The sequence below is a fragment of the Ctenopharyngodon idella genome, chromosome 2, assembly GCF_019924925.1.
Source record: "Ctenopharyngodon idella isolate HZGC_01 chromosome 2, HZGC01, whole genome shotgun sequence".
Taxonomy (NCBI): domain Eukaryota; kingdom Metazoa; phylum Chordata; class Actinopteri; order Cypriniformes; family Xenocyprididae; genus Ctenopharyngodon; species Ctenopharyngodon idella.
In genome coordinates, this window is record NC_067221.1 from 5945842 (window position 1) to 5970741 (window position 24900).

The 24900-nt window shown below is 35.9% G+C and overlaps 1 protein-coding gene across 6 annotated transcripts in view; it reads left to right on the top strand.

Annotated features, from left to right (window-relative positions):
- myo9b (myosin IXb) overlaps nt 1–24514 on the top strand; it is a 41606-nt gene extending 17092 nt beyond the window's left edge. The window contains exons 9-41 of one of the 6 annotated variants that reach the window (XM_051882249.1): nt 48–164; nt 919–1053; nt 1160–1281; nt 4272–4413; nt 4543–4738; nt 4820–4895; nt 5031–5123; nt 5339–5446; nt 5645–5684; nt 6761–6883; nt 7118–7198; nt 7298–7408; nt 8370–8492; nt 8572–8721; nt 10496–10620; nt 10693–11169; nt 11491–11578; nt 12278–12454; nt 15703–15794; nt 15903–16158; nt 16323–16430; nt 16521–16691; nt 18250–18288; nt 18393–18504; nt 18587–18660; nt 18826–19015; nt 19844–19972; nt 20067–20172; nt 20259–20390; nt 20615–20738; nt 21832–21938; nt 22163–22268; nt 23314–23567. In XM_051882249.1, the coding sequence (XP_051738209.1) occupies nt 48–164; nt 919–1053; nt 1160–1281; nt 4272–4413; nt 4543–4738; nt 4820–4895; nt 5031–5123; nt 5339–5446; nt 5645–5684; nt 6761–6883; nt 7118–7198; nt 7298–7408; nt 8370–8492; nt 8572–8721; nt 10496–10620; nt 10693–11169; nt 11491–11578; nt 12278–12454; nt 15703–15794; nt 15903–16158; nt 16323–16430; nt 16521–16691; nt 18250–18288; nt 18393–18504; nt 18587–18660; nt 18826–19015; nt 19844–19972; nt 20067–20172; nt 20259–20390; nt 20615–20738; nt 21832–21938; nt 22163–22268; nt 23314–23328 (4245 nt within the window). In that variant the 3' untranslated portion in view covers nt 23329–23567. Of the gene's footprint in view, nt 1–47; nt 165–918; nt 1054–1159; nt 1282–4271; nt 4414–4542; nt 4739–4819; nt 4896–5030; nt 5124–5338; nt 5447–5644; nt 5685–6760; nt 6884–7117; nt 7199–7297; nt 7409–8369; nt 8493–8571; nt 8722–10495; nt 10621–10692; nt 11170–11490; nt 11579–12277; nt 12455–15702; nt 15795–15902; nt 16159–16322; nt 16431–16520; nt 16692–18249; nt 18289–18392; nt 18505–18586; nt 18661–18825; nt 19016–19843; nt 19973–20066; nt 20173–20258; nt 20485–20614; nt 20739–21831; nt 21939–22162; nt 22300–23313 lie in introns of those variants that run through there. The other 5 variants (XM_051882239.1, XM_051882218.1, XM_051882223.1 and 2 more) reach the window with 5 other exon arrangements.
- The last annotated feature ends 386 nt before the right edge of the window (nt 24515–24900 follow it).

The window sequence follows — 24900 nt, forward strand, 5'->3', positions numbered from 1 at the left end:
ATTTCTGTTCTCTGAGAGTCTGCTGACCTCTTGACTCTTGTCTTTAGGCCATCACTGCCAGAGACTCCATGGCCAAGTCTCTGTACAGTGCACTGTTCGACTGGATTGTCCTGCGAATCAACCATTCTCTACTCAACAAGAGAGATTTGGAGGAGTCTGTCCCGGTACGGGCCCTGTCAAGATCATTTTATATATGTGTATATATAAAATTGTATTTGCACACACACATACATTTTTTTGAGTTATTTAGACTTGCATTTTGAATATATTTCATAATAATAATATTGAATAATATATATTGAAAAATATGCAAAGTGCATTATATTAAAGAATATATTATATAGAATAATCACAATATACATTTAAAAATGAGATTTTTGTAAATTTAAATGTTAATCTTTGATCTTTAAAATGTTAATATAATATAATGGATATTACACATTTTTTTGTGTGTGTGTGTGTGTGTGTATATATATATATATATATATATATATATATATATATATATATAAAAAATGTAATATTATTATTATTATTACTATTAAATGTATTTTCAAGATCAAAGATCAACATTTAAATTAATTCATCTTTAAATTTATATTGTGATTATTCTATATAATATTCTTGAATATAATGCAATTTACATATTTAGCTTTTTATGTATATTATTCAATATTATTATTAATATTGTTATTGTTATGAAATATATTCAAAGTGCAATTCTAAATATTGTATTTAAATTTATCTAATCGCTTAATTATTTTTTATGTTTTTTTGTGTGTGTAGATATATTTGACTTGACTTGATTCATGCATCTAAAGTGGCAAACTGAAAGCATCTGCTTTGACACTTTAAATCCTTTGACATTGTATTTTATTACTAATATCATTGTATTTTATTTTATTCTGTTCCTCACAGTGCTTATCCATTGGTGTCCTGGACATATTTGGATTTGAGGATTTCAAGACAAACAGCTTTGAACAGTTCTGCATTAATTATGCTAATGAGCAACTACAGTATTACTGCAATCAGCACATATTTACGCTCGAACAAGTGAGTTATGCCATCTGAGTTGTGTTTTTGATGTCTCCTTATATCATGGTGGACGGGAATGTCTATAGCTTTGCGTACATCTCCTCATGCTTGCATTGTGTTTTAGGAGGAGTACATGGCAGAGGGAATCACATGGCACACTGTTGACTACCCTGACAACATTGGCTGCATCAGTCTCTTCAGCAAGAAGCCCACAGGGCTGTTTTATCTGCTCGACGAGGAGAGCAAGTGAGTTCTATCCCATAAAGCAGTGTTTCTCAACTCTAGTCCTGAGGACTCACCTATCAGAATGATGAACTAATTAAAACTGATTCAACTCATCAGCTTCTTAAACACCCCCTGTGGAGAAAATCATGTTTTTAATGTTGTTTATATGTCTATGTGGTGTTTTTAATATGCTTTAAGACAAACAATGTGCACCACCAAACTACCTTGTAACCAATCACGTCAAAGTGCGGGCTGGCTTTAGCATATCATTAACTATGCTCTGAAGCAGGGGAGTCTTAAAGGGTTAGTTCACCCAAAAATGAAAATTCTGTCATTTATTACTCTCCCTCATGTCGTTCTACACCCGTAAGACCTTCGTTCATCTTCAGAACACAAATTAAGATATTTTTGATAAAATCCGATTGCTCACTGAGGCCTCCATTGACAGCAAGATAATTAACACTTTCAGATGCCCAGAAAGGTACTAAAGACATTTAAAACAGTTCATGTGACTACAGTGGTTCAACCTTAATGTTATGAAGCGACAAGAATACTTTTTGTGCAGCAAAAAAACAAAATAACGACTTTATTCAACAATATCTTGTGATGGGCGATTTCAAAACACAGCTTCGAAGCTTTACGCATATCAAACTGCAACGTAAATGTTCAAACGTGTATCAAACTGCCAAAGTCACGTGAACCATTGAAATTTCGAAACGTTTCGAAACACTTATGATGTAACGAAGCCTCGTTTACTGAAACCACGTGACTTTGGCAGTTTGATACACGCTCCGAACCACTGATTCGAAACAAAAGATTCATAAAGCTTTGAAGCTTCATGAAGCAGTGTTTTGAAATCGCCCATCACTAGATGTTGAATAAAGTCGATATTTCGTTTTTTTGGCACACAAAAAGTATTCTTGTCACTTCATAACATTAAGGTTGAACCACTGTAGTCACGTCATCTGTTTTAACAATGTCTTTAGTACCTTTCTGGACCTTGAAAGTGTCGGTTAATTTGCTGTCAATGGATGAGTCATATACCGAGTCATATGCCTTGTAGAGAGCGATACATAAAACACATTACCATTTTTGATACATCAACTTAGACGTGCCTGTTTCTGGTTCAAACATATATGGCTGAATTAAACCAGTATTTCCACTTGCCATTGTGCAGCGTTTACTTCAGTAAAGTTGATCTCTGAGCTGGTGTGAATGAGTGGAGGCGGGGCTAATTTGCATATTCATTCATATATATATATATACACACACTGTGTTTCAAATTATTTTGCAAGTGACATATCAGTAGAATTTAAGTACAATAAACATTCAGATTTTAGTTTTTCTAAGAAAGTGTTTGTTTGTTTATTTATCCATGTCTTTTTAGATAACTGGTATCAATCTCAGACAAAATAACTGCCAGGTACTTAGGTAAATGGAAACCCTACTTAAAGATGTTGTTCCACATTATTAAGCAAGTCACAGTTCTCATGCAATATGGGGAGGAAGAAAGATCTTTCTGAAGATGAAAAGCATGAAATGATGCAATGTTGTGCAAAAGGCATGAAAACAACTAATATTGTGTGAAAACTGAATGCTGATTATTGAATTATCATAAGATTTGTGAGTGATTTAGAGCACAGCAGAACTCGGTCAGATAAAGGCTTATTAAGGAAAGTTCCTGTCAAACAAGTTAATTGTATTAAAAGGGCAGCTATAAAAAAAAGCCACAGTTGAGCAGCAAACAGGTATTTGAAGCTGCTGGTGTCTCTGGAGTCTTGAGAAGCTCTCCATGCAGGCTGGCAGTTGTGCGTAAAGATGCATTTTAGCCACCACTAACCAAACCTCACAAAGAGAAATTTTTACGGTGGGTGTAGAAATACATTTTCAAACAGTTTTATTGCTGTGGTGTTTGTTTGCAGCATGGGATAGTGCATAGTGCATTGTATTTCAGAAGGCACTATCCTTCTTTTTATACCATAGCTGAAAATGGCCAGCTATGAACTCCACATATCTTGCAGAAGTCATTTTGACACCCTAAAGGGACCTTCCATCTCACTTCCCAATATTCCAGCCCAAATCATCACCTGCCAGCTCCCTGCTCACGTCGCAGTCTTGTTGGAACGTTGTGGCCATTCACCAACCATCCAGAAATCCATCCATTTAGACCATCCATTGTAGTATGGCATTAGTCAGTGAATAAAACTATTTAAAAATGAGTCTTCATGTATTTCTAAACCCACTGTAAGTGTGAGGTTTGGTTAGTGGTGGCTGAAATGCAACTGCCAGCCTGCATGGAGAGCTTCTCAAGACTCCAGAGACACCAGCAGCTTCAAATACCCGTTTGCTGCTCAACACTGGCTTTTTTTTTATAGCTGCCCTTTTAATACAATTAACTTTTTTGACAGGAACTTTCATTAATAAACCTTTATCTGACCGAGTTCTGCTGTGCTCTAAATCACTCACAAATCTTATGATAATTCGATAATCTCCATTCAGTTTTCACACAATATTAGTTGTTTTTAGTCCTTTTGCACAACATAGCACCATTTCATGCGTTTCATCTTCAGAAAGATCTTTCTTCCTCCCCATATTGCATGAGAACTGTGACTTGCTTAATAATGTGGAACAACATCTTTAAGTAGGGTTTCCATTTACCTAAGTACCTGGCAAACTATTTTGTCTGAGATTGATACCAGTTATCTAAAAATACATGGACAAATAAACAAACAAATACTTTCTTAGAAAAACTAAAATCTGAATGTTTATTGTACTGAAATCCTACTGATATGTCACTTGCATAATAATTTGGAACGCAGTGTGTATATATATATATATATATATATATATATATATATATATATATATATATATATATATATAAAATCCTTCAATTGGATCTGGCAAACCATTTAGGATGTATAATACAATATGTGAATTAGTATGCATCCAATGGCTTATGTGGTTTTTAGTAGTCCAGTTGTTAATGTTCAGTGTTATGGCCTCTCTAGTTTTCCTCAAGCCACAGATAGTACTCTGCTAGAGAAGTTTAAGCAGCAGCACCAGGACAACGCGTTCTTTGTGCAGACCCCAGTGCGGGAACCGGCCTTTGTCATTCGGCATTTTGCTGGCAAGGTCAAATACCAGATAAAGGTAAAAGAACAGACCCTGAAACTAAACTTTCCCTTTGAACAAACATTTGGAGTGTAGTTGTGTTACAAATGATGTGTCTATGGTGGGAAAACAATACTGAGAAGCGTTTGTGATGTTGCTGCCCTGTAGGACTTCAGAGAGAAGAACACAGACCACATGAGGCCAGATATTGTTGCGCTGCTTCGTAGTAGTGAGTGCAGTTACCTACGCCAGCTGATCGGGGCTAATCCAGTGGCTGTGTTCAGATGGGGCATCCTCCGGGCCACCATACGCACACTGGCCGTGTTTAACGAGGCAGGACGCAACTGGGCGGAAAAACATCCAAGTAACGATCTACTAACACATTTTTACTTACAGCTTACAGAAGTGGATTAGCATTGATTTAACATGTTTGTTTCCCTATCAGATCAGGTCAGGCGCTACTCCAGACTTTCTCTAGGGGAAATGAGGAGACCCAGCACTGTGGTAGAGACGTTGAAGAGGTAAATGGACTGAATCAGTTCCTGTAGACTTATGACTTCTTGATGGAACAATGGATTCATGCCAAATTAAAGTGTTTGTTTTAAGTTTGATCCATACAAATGGCAGTGCTTAAAATTGCAATTTAATCTCTACAGCCAGAAGTCTTTGATTGAATTTTCCTTTGATCGGTCTGAGGAGGGTCCACTCGAAGCATTTGAGGACATTTTTGCAACGTTTGAAAATAAGAAGTAAGTTCACCATCACTCGAGGATCTTGGGTTCTTCTCTATTTGATGATGATTTCCGTCTGTGGATTAAGAATCTAACTGAGGTTACTGCATGTATTTTCTGTGAAATGGGTGATTGAACTGACTAATTCCAGCTGTTTACTACCTATTGTTTTTGTTTTATTGTGTTTTATCTCCTTTCTAAAATTTTTCTGATTTGGGGTTGGGGTGAATCAGGGAATTGCATGCCAAAGTTCTCCACTCCCTAAAGCAGTGTGGTGGTGAAGTTCCTCACAAGCTGCGTCTGTCCACAATTTCTGTGAGGAAGTCTCGTCTCTTCTCTCAGTGAGTGGGCCGCGTGTTCTGTGACCATCTGTCTGTGGCGGCACTACTGCTCTCTGTTTCCGCTTGTGCTAATTATGTGCAATTTAATTGGGGAAAAAATCAATTGGGGTATTCTGCTCTGTTTTTTTGTTTGTTTGTTTTTTATTATTCCAAATTTTTATTGAAATCAAATCTTAATTATATGTTGCTACATTCTAGGAAGAACAGGCCAAACAGACATAAGCAGCTAATTCCTAAGGTAAATTCATGCATCAGGACTTGTTGTTGTGGTTTTTGCTAAGGCTATTTTATAGAGTCTAATACTTGAATTCAGCAGTAATGCCTTAAAGGGATAGTTCACCCAAAAATGAAATTTCTGTCATTAATTACTCGTTGATCAGCGAACATAAACAAAAGCTCAACCGAACCTGAATGACGTGTGAGAACAAATGTTTTGCGGAAGCTCAAACATGCTGCGTAACACGAGACTGAACCTCATGTTACGCAGCAGGTTTGAGCTTCTGCAAGAGGTTTGTTCTTGTTTTGATAAAATCTCTCAGATTTTATCAAAAATATCTTAATCTGTGTTCTGATGATGAACGAAAGTCTTGCGTGTTTGGAACGACATGAGGGTGAGTAATTAATGACAGAATTTTCATTTTTGGATGAACTAACCCTTTAAACTTGACCAATAGTGACAATAAAGGCTTTTACATTGTTAAAAAACTTTCTATGTCAAATAAATGTAACTTGTGTATCATGGTTTCCACAAAAAAAACAGAAAAACATTTTTCAATAATTGAAAATGTTAGTGTAAAGTGATAATGTAATGTTTTTTGAGCACCAAATCAGCATATTAGAATGATTTCTGAAGGATCATGTGACACTGAAGACAAGTAATGATGCTGAAAATTCAGATCACAGGAATAAATTACATTTTTAAAATATATTAAAATAGAAAACATGTGATCACAAGTTTTGTGGAATCGCGAGAAACAAATTCACTTCAGGTATATCCAAAATTTGACTGGTAGTATATATTGCAAAGACACCCAAAACATGTTTAGGGACAAGAATATTTTTTGACTTGGTCCAATGAGTAACCAGCAAGCAATGCACCAGCAACATGCTGGAAAACATTAAGCAACTCCCTGTCAACTACACAGAAAACCCTAGCATCAAAGTGCCGATTTGTACATGAGCGAGACCCACTTCAGAAAATGTAAAAAAAATCATAATTATATTTTCTATTGTGCATTATATCTATATTAGTTCTTCCTTCATTATATTTTAAAACATGAGTGATTCCATTAAATGTTATTATTTTCTATGCAGAATCTCATAGATTCACGGTCTCTGAAGTTTATCATGGGCCTCACGCAGCACAACCGGGCGACCAGGTCCCTGCTCCATCTGCACACCAAGAAGAAACCTCCGAGCATCAGCGCTCAGTTCCAGGTTCAGTATTATTATTATTATCGTAGTGTGCAAAGCATAAGCTCCTTCATCATAGGGCTCAGGATTGGTTTGTTCCATCTCTGTGTGAAAGCCTCTTTTGTGGTAGTTGTAAATGAGATAAAAGGCTCAAACCCCCTGAGCTGTGGGGAGGTTTTTGATATGATTTGCAGGGGTTTAATGGATGCTGATGGACAAATCAATGAGTCACATGATTTCATATCTAATACTGTCCAGGCATCTCTAAGCAAGCTGTTGGAAACCCTGAGGAAAGCAGAACCGTTCTTTGTCCGCTGTATCAGATCAAATGGTGATAAGGTATGGTGGAGAGCTGTAGTAAGTTTTGTGATGAAACTATTATGTGTATTGGGTGATGAATCATTGCTCTTTTATGTATGTTGGCGAACGTGTTTACAGAGGGAAATGCTCTTTGATGATGCTCTAGTCCTTCAGCAGTTGAGGTACACAGGTATGCTACAAACGGTTCGGATTAGGAGATCTGGGTATGGAGCCAAATTCACCTTCAAGGTAATGTAACATGACTTTTTTTTTTAATTAATAATTATTAATTAGGACTGTCAATTTAATGGATAAATAGTGAGCTAAATAACACATTTAAGTCATGCCCCCTGACCCTTACGTACATTTCCTAATAAGGAATATAACTTTAAATAAATAAAAAAATAAAACTCTATTACAAAATGGATTGCTGTGGACTGTATGCCAGTAATACGCATATATTGATTTTTTTTTTTAAATGTCTGCAAAAACAAGGCTCTTAATGTCAGCAGATGTTGATATTCGTAGAGATTAATTTGACTCCTTAATAAGTGTATTATACCCAGTGTTGGGGAAAGTTACTTGGAAAAGTAATGCATTACAGTATTGCAATACCCCTTTAAAAAGTAACTAATTACGTTACTTAGTTACATTTTAAGAAAAAGTAATGTGTTACGTTACTTTTGCATTACTTTTTCTCACCTGGGCTGGGCTTGTTTGTTTTTTATATTGGGCAAATGGCCATTTCACACCAAAATTGAAATAATAAGGCTGAAGGAAATGCAAATTCACGCGTGTACAGTAGAGGGCGCAGCTCAAACAAAACTTTCAGCTGTGCTGCCATTCTGGAATGCAGAAGTATAGGATGCGAAAGAAGAAAGTTTAACACGTACTTTACCAATATAAACAAAAAATCGAAGTCATTTTTGCTTATGGTTTAACTGAATCATCGAAGGTCAGCAGCAGCAAGTATATTGGTCATTAAAGTGAGATTAAATGCTTAAAAATAGTTGTTATAGTTGAATATTTAGCTGAAATGTAGAGTTATGTAAGAGCAAGGGGTCCTGAGGTATTTTCAGATGTAAAATATCAGAGAGGACAGTACATACAAAGGTCAATAAAGGTACCAACAAAGAGAATTCCCAAATGGCTCTCATTATTTGCTTTATACAGACATGTCTAATGGTTTCATCTTACATTGTCACTGCAGGAGTTTACAGATCAGTTCAGAGTGCTGCTGCCAAAGGAAATATCAACACCTCAGGAGGCTATCACTAACCTGCTGATGAAAATGGGATTACCCAGCTCCAGTTTTCAGATTGGCCGAACCAAGGTTATACCCACAATCTGCATTTTGTCATTCAGAGACTTTTTCCAACTTTCCATAATTGACCGCTCACCTATGTGCACAGGTGTTTTTGAAAGAATCAGAGAGACAAACACTTCAGGAAGCCCTTCATAAAGAGGTGATGCGGCGCATCATCATCCTGCAGAGATGGTTCCGTGCCTGTCTGATGAGGAAACAATACCTGCGTGAGAGGAAAGGAATTATAACCATACAGGTACCATTCATTTGGCTGGGGACTTTACACAATCTTAAATAACCTTGTCTGAAAACAGTCGACCAGATCAACAGTGCATCTCAATTCTAATTATTATTTGACGTATGCCTTTTTTTGTCAGCTGAAACCCTATGACCTAGATATTACTTACTTCCTTTCACAAATTTCAAGTAATGTTTTAACCTTAAAATAATTTATTTTGAGAGAAATTAATACTTTATTCATGAAGGACACATTAAATTGATCAAAAATCTTACAAAACATCTCATTCAAATAAATGCTGTTGCGTCATTCCGTGTCATCAACCAAATTTTGGAAACTTCCCTAGCTCAAATTTTTGATTTTGTTAATATTTTTTCTGTTCAAAGACAAACATAAATAGTAACAAAAACCAAAAAACAATGGTTCTTGACCAATGAAAATGGGTAAAATTCAACAAATTTGGACATTGGGTCACATTGGGGTCCCAATATCTATGGGACTGAACTACATAGGGCCTTAAAAATGAAGATTTCAAAAGAAAAGTTTATTGAGAATGAGAATCTAGAAGGATATTAAGATATCTTGAATACTTTTAGAGTTACAGGCATGTGAACTTTGGAAACGGAGTATTTATGGCACTCAGACAGGTATCTTCTATGCAAATGAGCTGATAGAAAAACACGAGATACATTTCTAGTTTCAACATTATTTGTTCTTCAGATATTCTTCTTTAAAAGAAAAAAGTATCAGCTGTATGCAAAGTGACCCACATTTGGTTTTTGACCACTGAAAATGTGTACAATTTACCGCATTAAGATCTCCATATCTCTGGGATTGAACCATCGAGGTTAAATATATTGAGATATATTTAATACTTCTTGAGTTTCAGGCATGCAAACTTGAGGAAAAAAAACACAAGAAGTGCTTTTTGCCATTTTTGAAGGGTCACTGTTGGCATATAATGAAACAAAGATTGCGAAAGTCAACAGATACCAATCTCTGTGTAAAACTTAAATAATGATGCTGCCATCTTTCTAAAGTCATTTTTACACCCCTCTAATTTGGTCTAAATCTCAGATGAAAATTGTCATTTTGACCTCTCTCTACAAATTAGTGTATTACTCAGTAAATATACATCTGTGACATTTAATATTTTGGCTTTCATCACTATTTATGTTTGTCTTTTGTACAGAAAAAATATTAACAAAATCAAAAATTTGAGCCGGGGATCTCTGGTTAAATTGACAAAACTATTAATCAGTTTTCAACATTGATAATAATAATAATAATAATAAATGTTTCTTGAGCACAAAATCTGCATATTATCTATTGACTTATGATGACTTGTTGTGAGGCTGTATTGACTGAAGGATCATGTAACATTGAAGACTGGAGTAATGGCTGCTGATTCATGGAGTAATCAGTTTTGCTATCACTGGATTAAATTACATTGTAAAATATATTAAAATAGAAAAGAGTTATTTTAAATTGTAATCACGTTTCACCATATTACCGCTTTTAGTGTATTTTTCATCAAATCAATGCAGCCTTGGTGAGCATAAGTGACTTCATTCAAAAGCTTTTAAAAAAAGGTCTTTCTCTTCCTTGTAAACAAACCAAAAATATTTAACATTACTATTACTCAGATGTTCCAACAACATATTCTCATTTTATATAATGCTGTTGCTTAATTTATTGCTATTGTGAACCATCCTGACCCTCAAAGGGTTTGTGAGCTTGGTTGGGAAAAATTATCATGTACCTGAGCAGATTTTCATCTTTCATCCCGCAGCGATCGTGGCGTTTTTTGCGTGAGACATACAGAGGCAGAGCAGCTGCTGTGATTCAGGCTACATGGCGAATGTCCAAGCAGAGAGCAGAGTATTTGAAGCAGAGAGAAAAACTCAAAGCGCAGACGTAAGTCCAAGTTACCTTTAGGTGTTTTTTACTTAGGTAAAACAATATTAGCCATTTTGATTGTTCTTTCAGATCTCAAACAAAACTGGACGATTTGAACAAAACTGAGGAGAAAAAGCCAAGTCAGCCAACGGCACTGCCTTCAGTGCCTGACGAATCTCGCACCCCTGAACGAAAGAAGGTGGAGGAATCGAGCCTGCAGTTAAACACCGAGACCAAGCCTAAGTTTACAATAGAACCAACTCCTAGAATCACAAAGCAACTTAGCGTCAACGAGAACCAACCTGCTCGAGATGATAAAGGCAAGATTGGCATTAAAGCAAGACAACCATCTCCTTCAGGCCTCCCTCGGCCTGTGTCGCTTCCACTGAACATGAGCCAAAGTGCTTCTGATGAGACTCAAAATCCTGTACACCTACAACGCCACAGCAGGACATCCAGGTTGAAGGAGAAGCCTGAGAAATGGAAGGAGAGGAGCAGTGAAGCACAGTTGGAGAACATCAGTGTTGAGTTACTACGACTTCAAAACCAGAGGAAATTGGGTTTACAGTAAGTTTTGATAATTTTTTAAAGTAAAGTCTCCATTTTATGTTGTTTTTTCTTTATTGCGCAACTCTCTGGAATACTTGATTCTGATTGGTCAGTCTGTGGTCAAATATTTTCAAATAAAATGACCACTAAATTGGATATTTGACTGTTGTACCTGAAAATATTATCAATATTTAATCTATTTTTTAAGCAGCCATGTAATAATTTTCAGTTAGTTGGTCATTATCACACATTTTTACCCTGCCAGAGTTTATTTTGCGGTAATGACTGGCTGGTAGTGCATTATCCCTTATTTATTTGTTACCATTTCTTATATGTTAGGAAATGTGGCATTTCTCAGTCCCTGGATAATGTGTCCAGGATGAGTTCTTCAGAGTCGGACAGCTCCGCCTCGTCATCCAAAAATGAGGTACTGTTTAAAAACTATTTATGGTCTTTCTGTTAAATGAAAAATGTTATGCTAAAAAAAATTACTTCCATATTTTTGCTCTATATATATATATATATATATATATATATATATATATATATAAACGTATATACTACTGTTTAAAGTTTGGGGTCAGTAAGATTTGCTGATTTTTTTTTTTTTTTTCCCTCGATTAAATCGATTAAAAGCGACAGTAAAGACATTTATAATGTTACAAAAGATTTCTGTTTCAAATAATTGCTTTTCTTTTAATCCGGAAAAAGTATCATGTTTTCCACATTAATATTAAGCAGCATTGATAATAATAAGAAAATGTTTATCAAGCACCAAATCAGCATATTAGAATGATTTCTGAATGATCATGTGACACTTAATACCGGAGTAATGATGCTAAAAATTCAGCTTTGATCACAGGAATAAATTAAAAGATATTAAAATGAAAAACAGTTATTTTAAATTGTAATAATATTTCACAACATTACCATTTTATTGTATTTTTGATCAAATAAATGCAGCCTTGGTAAGCAGAAGAGACTTTAAACATTTAAAAAATCTTACGGATCCCAAACATTTAATTCAAGAGAATTTCATAGACTATTTTACAGTATTTATGGATAACGATCAGCAGGTACAGGTTACTCTTTTTTCTTCCCACCTAAACCGGTTCACGTATCATAGGTTACGGTTCGCGGCCGTAAGCACATCAAACACAAGCGCCGGCTAGCACGTCCCCGCAGTGGGATGAAGTTGGATAATTCGGATCTAAGCGACACAGAGTACTGGAGTTTTCCCCTACCTCCCATAAGCCCCTCCACTCCCAACCAGTCCGGTATCCACGGGGTACTGGAGACTGTGGTAAAAAAACTGACCCAGTTGCAAAGAGAGCTGCTGTGGGCCTTGCTTTTGCACGCAACAGCTAACATAACATAAGAATCAACATTAGACGCTGTATATGTGAATCGTGTCAGAGTCTTTGTCTTTAGAAACCAGACTGATCCTGTACTTGGATGTTTCTGAATGAAAGCTGGTTTCTGACCTTTTTTGTATCATTTGACACCGTACACGAACACTGAGGCCGTTGCTAGTTTTGCTAATGAGTGAATGTAGTAGATAAATGTAAGAAGAATAATGTTGTGGTTGTTAGGTTGCAGATATGTTTTAAATGTTTGACTCTATATACCTAAAACTGACCAATGCTTTTGATGTTGTCTGGCTTAAAGGCACAATATGTAAGATTTTATGATTAAAATATCCAAGAACCACTAGAACAGTTGTATTTTGTTAACTTGTGTACTTCGATTATCCCAAATGTTTCCAAGAATGTCTAAATCCAGAGAAATAACAATTTTAACCAGGACACGGACCGTGTCCTTGCGTTGCCTATCCATGACATCATACCCGCGTTACCCTCGATTTCCGGCTTTATTTTGTAGAAACCATGGAAACACCAAAGACGCTTTATAGTATGTGTTTTATTAGATAAGTGAGCAACTGTTTAGTTTTCTGTTGATGAATGTATCTAATCATGTTATATAGCTCAACACAGTAAGCCTTTTTGTTTAAATCTTGTTTTCTTGATTTACTGCGAGTACCATGTTTTTCCATGACTAATAGTGATCTAGCTTACTGCAGTGTGCAACAAGTGTCTCATAGTAGCTGCCGAGCGAACGCACAGAGTGTCATTATAACAACTTTCAACACACAAACGTATGTACTCATGACCGGAAGAAGCAGAAGCGGCCATCTGCAGCATAATAAAATCTCCACTGCTCTCGAGCCGTGTGTCGCATTTGTCACTCATTAGCAATCGCTCCAGCGGCCTCGTTCCACTCCAATGGCTTTCAGCTCCACCCTGCTTCATACTACAGTAATGTTAAAGGGGACCTATTATGCCTAGAGTGTGTATGTGAAGTTTTAGCTCAAAATACCCCACAGATAATTTTTTATAGCATGTTAAAATTGCCACTTTTTGTGGTTGAGCAAAAACGCGCCGCTTCAGTGTCTGCCCTTTAAATGCAAATGAGCTGCTGTGCTCGGCCTAAGAGGGCGGAGCTTCAAGAGCTAATTCTCCAGTGTCAGGAGTCAGTCAGGAAGCACTATAATGTCAGAAACTGTGAATATATGCTGCGTGGAGATAGAACAGGTATAGTTTAGTTCAATTACGGTTATAACTTATATTGTCGTCTTGTTTTTATCCACTATATTAGTACAAGCCTGTTTACCGATTAGTTTTATAACGTTTATTGTACTTCACACAAAATATGAAGCATCTGTTTTCACTCTAGAAAATCTCTGTAAGAGCTTAATAAAACAGTGCAAGTGTGCATTAAAATATTATCCATAAACTCTCTTTCTCTCTCCCTTGCATTATCATCAACATACACAGCGAAGTACACAGAAACACTCGTTACAACTAACAGTAAACAAATATATAAAGACCTTATGCCTTTTCAGGTGGTGCTTAATAAACTGGTAAGCTTTATATCCGTAAATCAACTCCGATGAACTGTAATAAAGTGCTCTCACCTTCATTACTGCCGTATCCAGTATCACTCTGGAGACTGTAAGCTGAATCACGAACAGTTTATACTGATCCATTCTTGAGTAACAACTTTTTAGCTCAACCTCTGTGTTGTATTGTCCCTTTGTATTGACATTCGTTCACAAAGCAGTCCGGTGTGAAATGATTCGCGCAGACATAAAAGAATTTCGGTAGAATTGAGGGAGCATTTTCTTCGAAAACAAAATGAATCCACCTCATCTTCAGCGGCTCAAATTTAGGAAGTAAATTGATAGAGCTCTGTGGATTAATCCATCCAGCTACAGAACACCTAAAACGCTTGGGAGACGTTCTCGTCAGTGCAGTAATGGCGGACTGTGTACAACTGGCTGTGAACTCGCTCAGGGTGGTTCTATGTTAAAACGGCAGTGTCTGTCAACATTCGTGGGCGGGGCCTGTGGCTAATGTGACGTCACATTGCCAGGAACCTGCAAATTGCTTGTTCTGAGACACTGCTTATGATTTATGGGGATTGAAAAAAAGGAGTGGTTGGATTTTTATCATTATAGGGTGGTTGTGTACACACACTGCCAACACACATTTATGTCCAAACACAATGCAAAAGTGAATTTTGCATAATAGGTGCCCTTTAATAAATCTTTAATACATTAGCTCATCCATTAATATGATTTCTGCCCAAGTCTCGTCGGATTCTTTTCCACCGGCTGTAGACGTGAAGACAGCGCCTCCCATGATTCTGCGAAATCAAGGCGTCATCAAGCTACGCCTGTTTTGAATAAGCGACCTCTAGTGGCAAAAAACTACATATTGTGCCTTTAAACAATTTGTATCATTATATAAGGGATTTAATCATCTTTTATAATACTAATTGGGTCTTTTATAATAGTAATTGGCTTAAATAATATTATATGCTAGAATGTAATAATCATAATCACATTTTATTTTATATGAACTTTTTAGTAACATTCACTTCCTCAAAATTAGCTCCAAGCTTTTTACAGCCCCAGTATCTGTTTTTGTAAGGTTTTAGTTTCTTATTTATTTACTTTTTAGCCAGAGAGAATGATCTCACAATAGTGGATACTGTGGCTCTGAAGAGCTTTGCTAACTAATTTAACAATAATTGTCAGGTTTTTTGCAGGATTAACAAGACAATATTTTTTTTCAGCAATCTGAAATATTTCTAAAACACGTAGCAAAAAAGGTCAACATGGATTTTGGGATGAAGTGTGGGAGGTTTAATGTTGGTGGTGGCACAAATTGGAGGAAATAAGCCCAATCAATCTGCATTCGTAGTGAACGTTATTATTACACAACATTCTTCGCTAAATTGTTGTCAGCTAAACTTGTTGCATCTGCTTGAGTGTGGTCTTGCTTTTTCTGAGCTGTCTGTGGTTGGTTTGCTGATATGAAATGCATGGTGGGACTATGGGTAACAAAGTGGCATATGCTGTAAGAACTCATTTTTATGTGTAGTTTTGATTTGAGTAATTGTCAGGATATGGCTGAATGAACCACCTCGTTTTTTTTCCTGCAGTCTCATGATAGTCATTTCAGTCTCTAACTTGTTTTGGTCTTTCAGATCCAGTCACCTGTTGAAGCCGATGGGTGCATCAGTATCAAAAGAAGAACGCCAAGTGAGGAAGTAATTGCAACGGCCAGCACACCAGAAAGGTGATTAATCTCGCTGAACCATACTGTTCTAGATCTTACCTGGAACATCACTAATGTGATTTTTGGTTTTTAACAATTTTTAATATTTTATCGATTTTCTGTTTATAGGCGGGGATTCCTAAAATATTTTAAGAAGCGTCTGACACCCCAGGATGGGAATACTACTATGGCAAAGACATTGGCAGAAAAAGAGGAGCATTCTCCACGTGTCAAGAACTCAGCCACTTATCCTGGACCCCGTCGCAACCCCACCATTAAAATTAGCCGAGCTACTCGTGTTCAGGAACAGTGGAACGCTTCGCTGGACAGAGAGATCACCGATACCAATGAACTTCGCCACCTGGATGAGTTCTTGGGAAATCAGGTTTGTGTTGATGATTATTTTCTTCCACTTTTGTAAAGGCATTGTTTTAATTCCAAAGTTGGATTTGTTAGAAGTGCTTCCAGTAGTTCCTTTTTGTTGATAGTCATATCTTATCAACGTTGTACTTCTAAGTATGTAATCTGTTGGTGTGATGTTAAATCCAGATGAATGATCTAAGCACCCGCACAAAGGAACTCTCAGAGACAGAAAAAATCTTCTTCTCAGCCACCACACAGTTCAGAGATACCATCAAAAGCATGTACTCTATCTCAGTAAGTTCATCTGTGCTCATCTCTGACCTTACCTTCATCATAGTTTCACAGATGCATAAATTGAAATGATCCGTTTCCTGCTCCCAAAAGAATCCCAATATCGGCTACAAGATCCTGATGTCAGGTTACCAATCAAGGGTAGCCAATCTCGCAGGGCTGAATAAAGCGTCTGAGGTGCCGTTGGTGGTAAATCTTTTCCAGTCAGTTCTGGATGGATTTATCAGGGGGGAGCTCAAACGACTGGAGGCAGAGCCTTGTAAGGTAACTGGAGAAGCTTAACACTTGTGCGACCTTATGGACATTTTTGTCTTTTTCAGTTTTGTTTTTAATCATTTTGCCTCTGTTAATGCCAACTACATAAATTTTGGCACAGCTGTGCATTTTTATTGGAATTTTACTATTTCACCCCCATTTCCTATAAATCTATTTTACACTAGTAACACAAAATAGCTCCTCTCAGGACCTTCAGGACAAAAATGTCCCCATTAAAACCCATTAAATTTTTAATCCCAGGGCCAATTAACTATAAAATGGTGCAGTCTTTGTTAATAGGCTTTCATTCTGTTGGCAAGGCTTCAAAATTTAAATTTTTACTTTTTTTTGGTGCCATTTTCTCAGGTTTGGCCTATAAAGCAAATACTCACTTTATTCCTGTTTTTTAGATAAATTATGCAGCTGTAATTGTGTGGGTGTGTTGGTATGGATGTCAGAGTGTGGTTTGTATGTTTGTAATAAAAGTTTATTAAGAGCTAATAAGAGTTTAATTAATTTGGCATCTAATGGGGAAAATTTGGTACTGCGCCTAAACGAAATCTTACTGAAAGCTCATTTTTTGAGATATCAACCTCAAATTTTGAACACAACTTGCTTTGATTTTTATAGCAGTTTTAGAGTTCAACATGTTTCATAAAATATATATTTTATATAAAATATTGCTCATAAATCATTTTCATAAATGTAACCTCTATAACTTTTTTTGGTTTTACTTTTTAAACTTCTTTTTTTAGTTTCTTCAACAATAATCTGCTAAGGGTCTGTGCTCCCAAGCTTCAAATTTTTATGACAGTTTTTTGACACGGACATTTTTGTCCACTATGGACCTATGTGTAACTTTTTTTTAATTGACGTACAGAATTTGCACAGAAGCTTAATTGTGCTCAAATATATATTTTAAAATGAAAGGCAAGTTATCACCAGACCCTCAAGGAATCTGGGCTTGCAGAATTCCCAAGAAGACTGAGGATTTCCACAGAAATCCATTTTCCACTGTTTACAAAATATACCCAATTCCATTTGAAAGCTTTTACCATATTGAAATCTATTTCACACAAGGTTACACTTTATTTTAGAGTGCCATAGTTACATTGTAATTACTCAAAAGTACTGAGTACTATTAATTAACTACATGTACTTACTATAGAGTTACAGTTAGGGTTTGGTTTAGGGTTAGTTACTTGTATTTATGCATACTTTACTGTTATTACTATAGTAAGTACATGTAGTAATGTGTAACTATGGCACTGTAAAATAAAGTGTTACCTCACATAATTCTGCTAAGTTTCTTATGCTCACCAAGGCTACAATTATTTGATCTCAAATGGAGTAAAAATTTTAATATTGTGAAATTTATTTAACTATTTTAAAATGTAAATTTAATATTCTTCTTATAGCAAACATTTTCAGTGGCATTTACTCCAGTCTTAAACAGTTAAACGCTTTCTAGTGTTAGAAAATGTGGACCAAGCTGGCAGATTTCCTGTGAACCTAGTTATCATTTATCCTTGAATTTAACTTGCATGCCCCTTTGTCTAATTTTCAGGTTAAGGAAAGGAAAAGAAAATCTAAAAGAGATGCATATGTAAGTTATTTTCATGACATAGAGACATGCTTATATTTATGTATAATATATGATGTGAAAATATTTATTGCACCTCTTTAACATTTTTTTACTCTCTCTGTTAGCCTGAAAGCCCACTGGGTCACTTATTTAACACATACCAGGTGACCATTATGCAATCATGTGACCAGTGCAGCTCATACATATGGGGAATGGAAAAGGCCTTCATGTGCAGCTGTAAGTATCCACCATCCTTTTCCCTGACCGATGCAAACTGACAAGGATTCTGAGGTACTTTATGCTGCACTTTCTGTTCCAGCTTGTAAGATTGTGTGTCACAAGAAGTGTCTGAGCAAGATAACAGTAAATTGCACAGCTCCATGTGCCAGGAAGGTGAGCAGTATTACTGTATCATATACTGTATATTCACAGGGAAAATTCTGCCATCATCTACACAACCTCACTAACATAAGTGTAGTGATCGTTTAATTTCTATCTGTAATGGTTGATATGTTGGATCATATAATTACAGTTTATTTGTATATTTCCAATCTTCAGAAAGAGGGTGAGCACACCCTTCACTTTGGTGTACCTGTCTGCGCCTTGGCCCGCACAGCTGACTCTGTGCCCTTCGTCATGGAGAAAATGCTGGTACATGTCGAAATGAATGGACTGTACACAGAGGGCATCTACCGAAAGTCCGGCTCAGCCTGCCGAGCCAAAGAGCTTCACCACATACTAGAGAAAGGTAATAGTGTGATTTGATTGCTCTTAAATGCCTCATTATCAGAAATTAGAGGGTGCTTTTTTTAAAGTAAGGCCCTGTTTACACCTGGCATTAAGATGTGAAGTATTAAGATTTTGGTTGATGGGATCACAAGTAGACGACGCTAAATACAGATGTAAACGCGGTGTAAAACGTTTTGAGCTTGTCCACTTTCGACCACTTCCAGAGGTTGTCGAAAACGCATCGGACCGGATTGCTTTCATAGTGTAGACGCTCATGTGGTCGAATGTGTTCAAACAGCCACTAAAGTCCACCTACTGACCTAATGCATAAACATTATGGGAAGTGCGCTAGCCAGACAGGCGCATTCATATGTAAATTGTGCTAGCTTATTTTGTCCATTAAATCGAAAGATCTGAAAAACCCCATACATTTATCCGCCCATAGACCCTCCCCTCGAAGAAATCAGGACAGAATCGGTCGAAAGTAGACAAAAGAGACGGATTAAAACACCAGGTGTATATGGGTATGTGTCTCCCTCGTCTACTTGTGATCCGATTGACCAAAAGCCATCTTAATACCAGGTTAAACAGGGCCTAAAAGTTTTATGACCTTTGTCATGTCACGGACAAGGCTTAAGCTAGTCCCAGACTAAAATGCATGTTTGAGCTGTTTTAACTGAAAGCAACTTGCACTGACATATCTTAAAATATGTCTCAAGATGCACACCAGTAATGTTTTATTCTAGGGCATGTTTATAAAAAGTACTTAAATGCCCTGTCTGTGAAAACGGCCTTAAAATCAAAGCTTGACTTTTTTGCATTGAAGGTTTTTGTTTTTTCCCCTCAGATCCGCAGACTGTCTGTCTTGACAATTACCCCATCCACACCATCACCGGCCTGGTCAAACAGTGGTTACGAGAACTACCCGATCCACTTATGACTTACAGCCTCTACAATGACTTCCTGTATGCTGCGGGTAGGTTTTTGACCACATGCAATTTTGGGTATAAAGTCTGTAACATTTATGCCACATATGTTAGAAAGAAGGCATATTTTTTCCCCCCCTTCAGATTTGCCAGAATCATCCGAGCGGTTGCGTGCCATCTACCGAAAGTTAGATGAACTACCTCCCTCAAACTTCTCTACTCTGGAAAGGCTTATTTTTCATCTTGTGAAGTAAGGAACCATTGCATATGACTGGGCTGAATATTAGACATCCTGTGCATTGCTTCACCTCTTGCCCAATTTCTTTTTATGTTCAGAGTGGCAAAAGAGGAAGCTCACAATCGAATGTCAGCTAGTGCTCTGGCAATCGTGTTTGCGCCTTGCATTCTACGCTGCCCAGATTCTTCTGACCCTCTCCTGAGTATGAAAGATATAAACAAGACCACTCTGTGAGAATCATTTTGGTTTATTTGCCTTCCTTGTTTATGACTTGTTTGTCTGGTTTGACTTGATCCTGGTGGTTGATGATAAAGATAGGAAAAGGTACTAAGAATACATAGATAATGTGATTGTCTAATAGCAGCTAAATCGTTAATGTCATTATTCAAGGTAAACAACTTAATTTGACTACATTGCCTTGTATATGAACCTTATGGTTAACATTTTTGTGCAGATGTGTGGAGATTCTGATTAATGAGCAATCAAGGCGCTATAATCAGAAAATGGAAGAAATTCAGCAGTTGGAAAATGCAGAAGCGATGGCCAATAAACAGCTCAAGCTCAGGAGACAGAACACGGTAAGAGAAGCTTCACATATTAGGCTGCAAAATACTACAATTCAAGAGATTAAAAAAAAGAAAGAAATTTGGTAACACTTTACAATAAGGTCTCAATTGTTAACATTAGTTAGTATTAACTAACATGAACTAACAATGAGCAATACATTTGTTACTGTATTTATTAATCTTTGTTAATGTTAAATAATTGTTTGTTCATGTTAGTTCACAGTGTATTAATTAATGTTACCAAATACAACTTTTTATTTTAATAATGTATTAGTAAATGTTGAACTAAGATTAATAAATGCTTTAGAAGTATTGTTAATTCTGAGTTCATGTTAACTAATGAAACCTTATTGTAAAGTGTTACCAAGAAAAATTTGCACTAATTTTGCACAATTAAGTACAAAATTAGTTGTTCCAATTTAGCAGACTTAAAGTATACCAGTTTAGTATACCAAGTACAATTGCAGGGTATTTTTATTAAGTACATATGTAAATGTATTTTAAGTATACTTAGCACAGAATAAATGTATTTCAAATACATTTTAGTATATTTATTTTTCACTAGGGAATGTATATAAGATATCACACTTTAAGAACAGTTGTAAAATAAGCATTATTGCATTAGCATCATGACAATTATGGTTCTTTATGTGTCAATCCAGCTTTCCAATTATGCTGAAATATACAATATAGTAATAACGCATTACACCTGTTCACCTACATACCGTATACCCCGACTGTTAACTTTTAACTGTTAACTTTAGTGTAGATGTCAGGGAATGTATTTTCTAGTGGAAAGATGATACTTAAAGATCTGATTAATAAAATAATGTTTTCATGAAATATTGTGCAATTAATACTTTTTAGTATGTGGTAACAATTTTATAAAAGCAATAAACCACTCAAGGCTCTGCTATTCTGAATATTGTGATAGCTGTAGGTGTTTCAAACACCCTAACTGTATTCATAATGGAGCAAAGCCTCTCGAACCTCATTGCTCATGTGTCATTTCTAGTCTAATATTTAGCCCCTTTGGTATAAGAGTTTGCAAAGTGCTTCTCATGGCTCTCATTTTCCATGATTTCATGATCTCACTTTCCATTAGATATATGAGCGGCCAAAATTTGATCCAGATACCTCCTCAATGGACGGAGCTGAGCTTGAAATAGAAAAGAACCTGCTGGAGCGGCTCAAATCCATTAAGAAAGAAAAGTGAGTTGAGAAATGCATGTTTAACATTTTATTTTTTCATCAATAATTTTTCATTGTCTTCTAGCACAGTTTTAAGTTGTATCATTTCACACGTGCATTTTGATTTTAATGCGTTCAGTCTTCAGTAACTTTTGTACAGGGGCACGGAATACGTTTATGCTGATGTTAAGAATTATCAGCACCTCTAACTGTACAGTTCAAAACTCATTCTGTCTGTGATATAGGAACGATTTGGCCTTCAGACTGCCTGAGTTTGACCAGGATAGCTCTGATGCTGAGAACATGGACTCCGAATCATTGGTCAGCTCTGAGAGTCTGCTAGAAGATCATGTGAGTTTGGACTCGGAAGGTCAGTACTGAGGTACAGAAAAATTTTAAATACATTATGCTTGGATGCCCCGCATGCTCTGTGTCAAAGAGGGCTTGGATTCGCTGCTCTTGTGGTGAGCTGGTTATTGTGCTTGTTGTTATTTAACCTGCTGTTTCACTAACCACGGGTTTGCTCTGCTGCTTTTATATTAAATATTAGAATGCTTGTATTAGTGCTGTTGATCGATTTAAAAAAAAAAATGAACTAATTAATCACTTTTTTTTCTGTAACTAATCACGATTGAAAAAAAAGGTAATATTTTTATATTTATAATAATTTCACAGTTACTCTCAAAATGAATGTAGAAACAACTTAAAGACAGTATATTTTAAATATTTGTTTAATGGCATCTTTTTATGAATGAAGGCCAGAATCACTGATACTTATACTGGTACTGATGTCTCTATGAAATCGATTTAAAAAAATAATTATAGTAGTGCTGTAAAAAAAATTATTAATCGTGATTAATCACATCCAAAATATTTATTATGTATATATAAATACACACAAATACATCTATATATTTAAGAAACCATAGCATACAGATACCAATTAGGCCGAGAGCTTAGTTTATACACACATTTGCACTTAACCTACATGTATTCACAATCATCTTTAATGTAATTATGTTAAATTAAGTGTTAAATGTTCACTAAATAGGCTATTATAATTTTTATGTATTAACAGTTAATCAAGTGTAATAAATTATGTTCAGTTGGTTTTATTATGCACTAATTTGTTTTCTTATGCATTATATAGTAGGCTATATGGGTTTTTTTAAATAATATCATTCATATATACTTTGGATAATTATTAACTGACAGTTTGGGGAGACCCGATTTCAAGGGATCACAACGGATGCTGCGTTAAATATTTTTAATGCGTTAAACTGAAAAAAATAATCGCATACATACGTTAACGCTAATTTTGCCAGCCCTAGTTTGTATATTGAGTTATTACATGATATTTGCATATATTTAGTCTAATCCAAGGCATCTCTTTCAGCGAACACTGCTTTGAAGAGCTCCAAGCCAGAGAATTCTGCTAAACCTCCAACACATGATCCCAAACCAGGGAGCAAACAGCCTGCTGAGGACCGCAACCAAAACCGTTCCACCTCACGCTGTGATGGAGACCAGTCCACGTGTGTCATCCAGAGCCCAGACGTCTCAGAATCCCTCGACACCTCTGTTTCTGCAAGTAATCAGGGCAAGAGACGATTTTCAGACCTTGATATTCCTTTTATAGATGAGGATGATTGACATTAAGTAACACCAAAAAGAAAATGGACATATTTGTCTTTCCTGCAACTGTTCAAGCAACAGTCAGTATCCCATTTCTGATCATATCAACACTCAATTTGTTTTAAGGAGTAAATCAAATGCTGGATTCATGCATGCTATCTTAGACACCTTTTGTCATGTTGTGTTCATAGAATACATTTGTAACCCAAGACTAATGATTTTTAACTTTAAAGCCATTATTACTTTCTATCATGTTTTGCTTTATTTAATCATTCCTTATAAACTTGGCAACATTTTGGTAGTTTAAAATATTTTATTAATAGCTTTTTTCTTTTTTGTGTAATGCAAGTTTTTCTATGGACTTCACTGGAGTGGACTGGGCCTATGTTATTGTTTTTAAAGGAGTCATAGTTCTTTATTCTTATCACAAACAAGGAACTGTAGAGAACCGTTATCTTCGTTAATGTGTTGCTCCATTAATTGTTTTCTGTGAAATATCTGTATGTGGTGTAAATAGTTCTGAAAAACAGTGCTTTCTCAATTAAATCAAATCTCAAGTCTCCTAATATGTGAATATTTTTATATTGTTAAAACATTTTTTTCTTTTTTTCTGTTTTGAGATGTTGGAAATCATACCATCGCTGTTCTTGCATGCATGTGTGAAATGCTGGTCCAAGATAGGACAATTTTTGTTTTTAAAAATGCAGTTATTGAATCTATAAAAACTGATCACCCAACAACTGTGGAGGTTTTAATCAAATTGTCATCTTTTGAATCAAAGAATTGTAATATTATTTTCTGACCACTCAGGAATCTCTGGTAATGAGAAAGCAGACAGTGCTGCCAAAGATGTATTATCTACAGATACAGATCTGAGACCAACATTAAATGCATACACCAAAAATTAAATGGCAGTCGAAATTGTATCAGTGCTTAAACAATAAATTATGGGACAAAACATATATATATTTCCTATTATTAATTATTAATAATCACTGGGATCAAGTCATTTACACACTATGCTGGATAGAACACTCGAAACTTCACCAAAGTGAATCCACTGTCCATTAAACATTTTGTTGAACTGTAATACTTCTAACCCTTTGAGGAACTTGTTTAATTCTGTTTATACTTTTGAAGAAGTACCAAACTTTAACCAAATATATACACATTTTGTCTGAAGGTTTTTTTTTTGTTTTTTTTTAGAAGAAAAAAAAAGAATATTAAATGTGCAATGTGTACATTTTTTGAGGATCTATTGACAGAAACGCAATATAATATACACAACTATGCTTTCAGTAATGTATATAGACCTTACATAATGAACCATTATGTTTTTATTACCTTA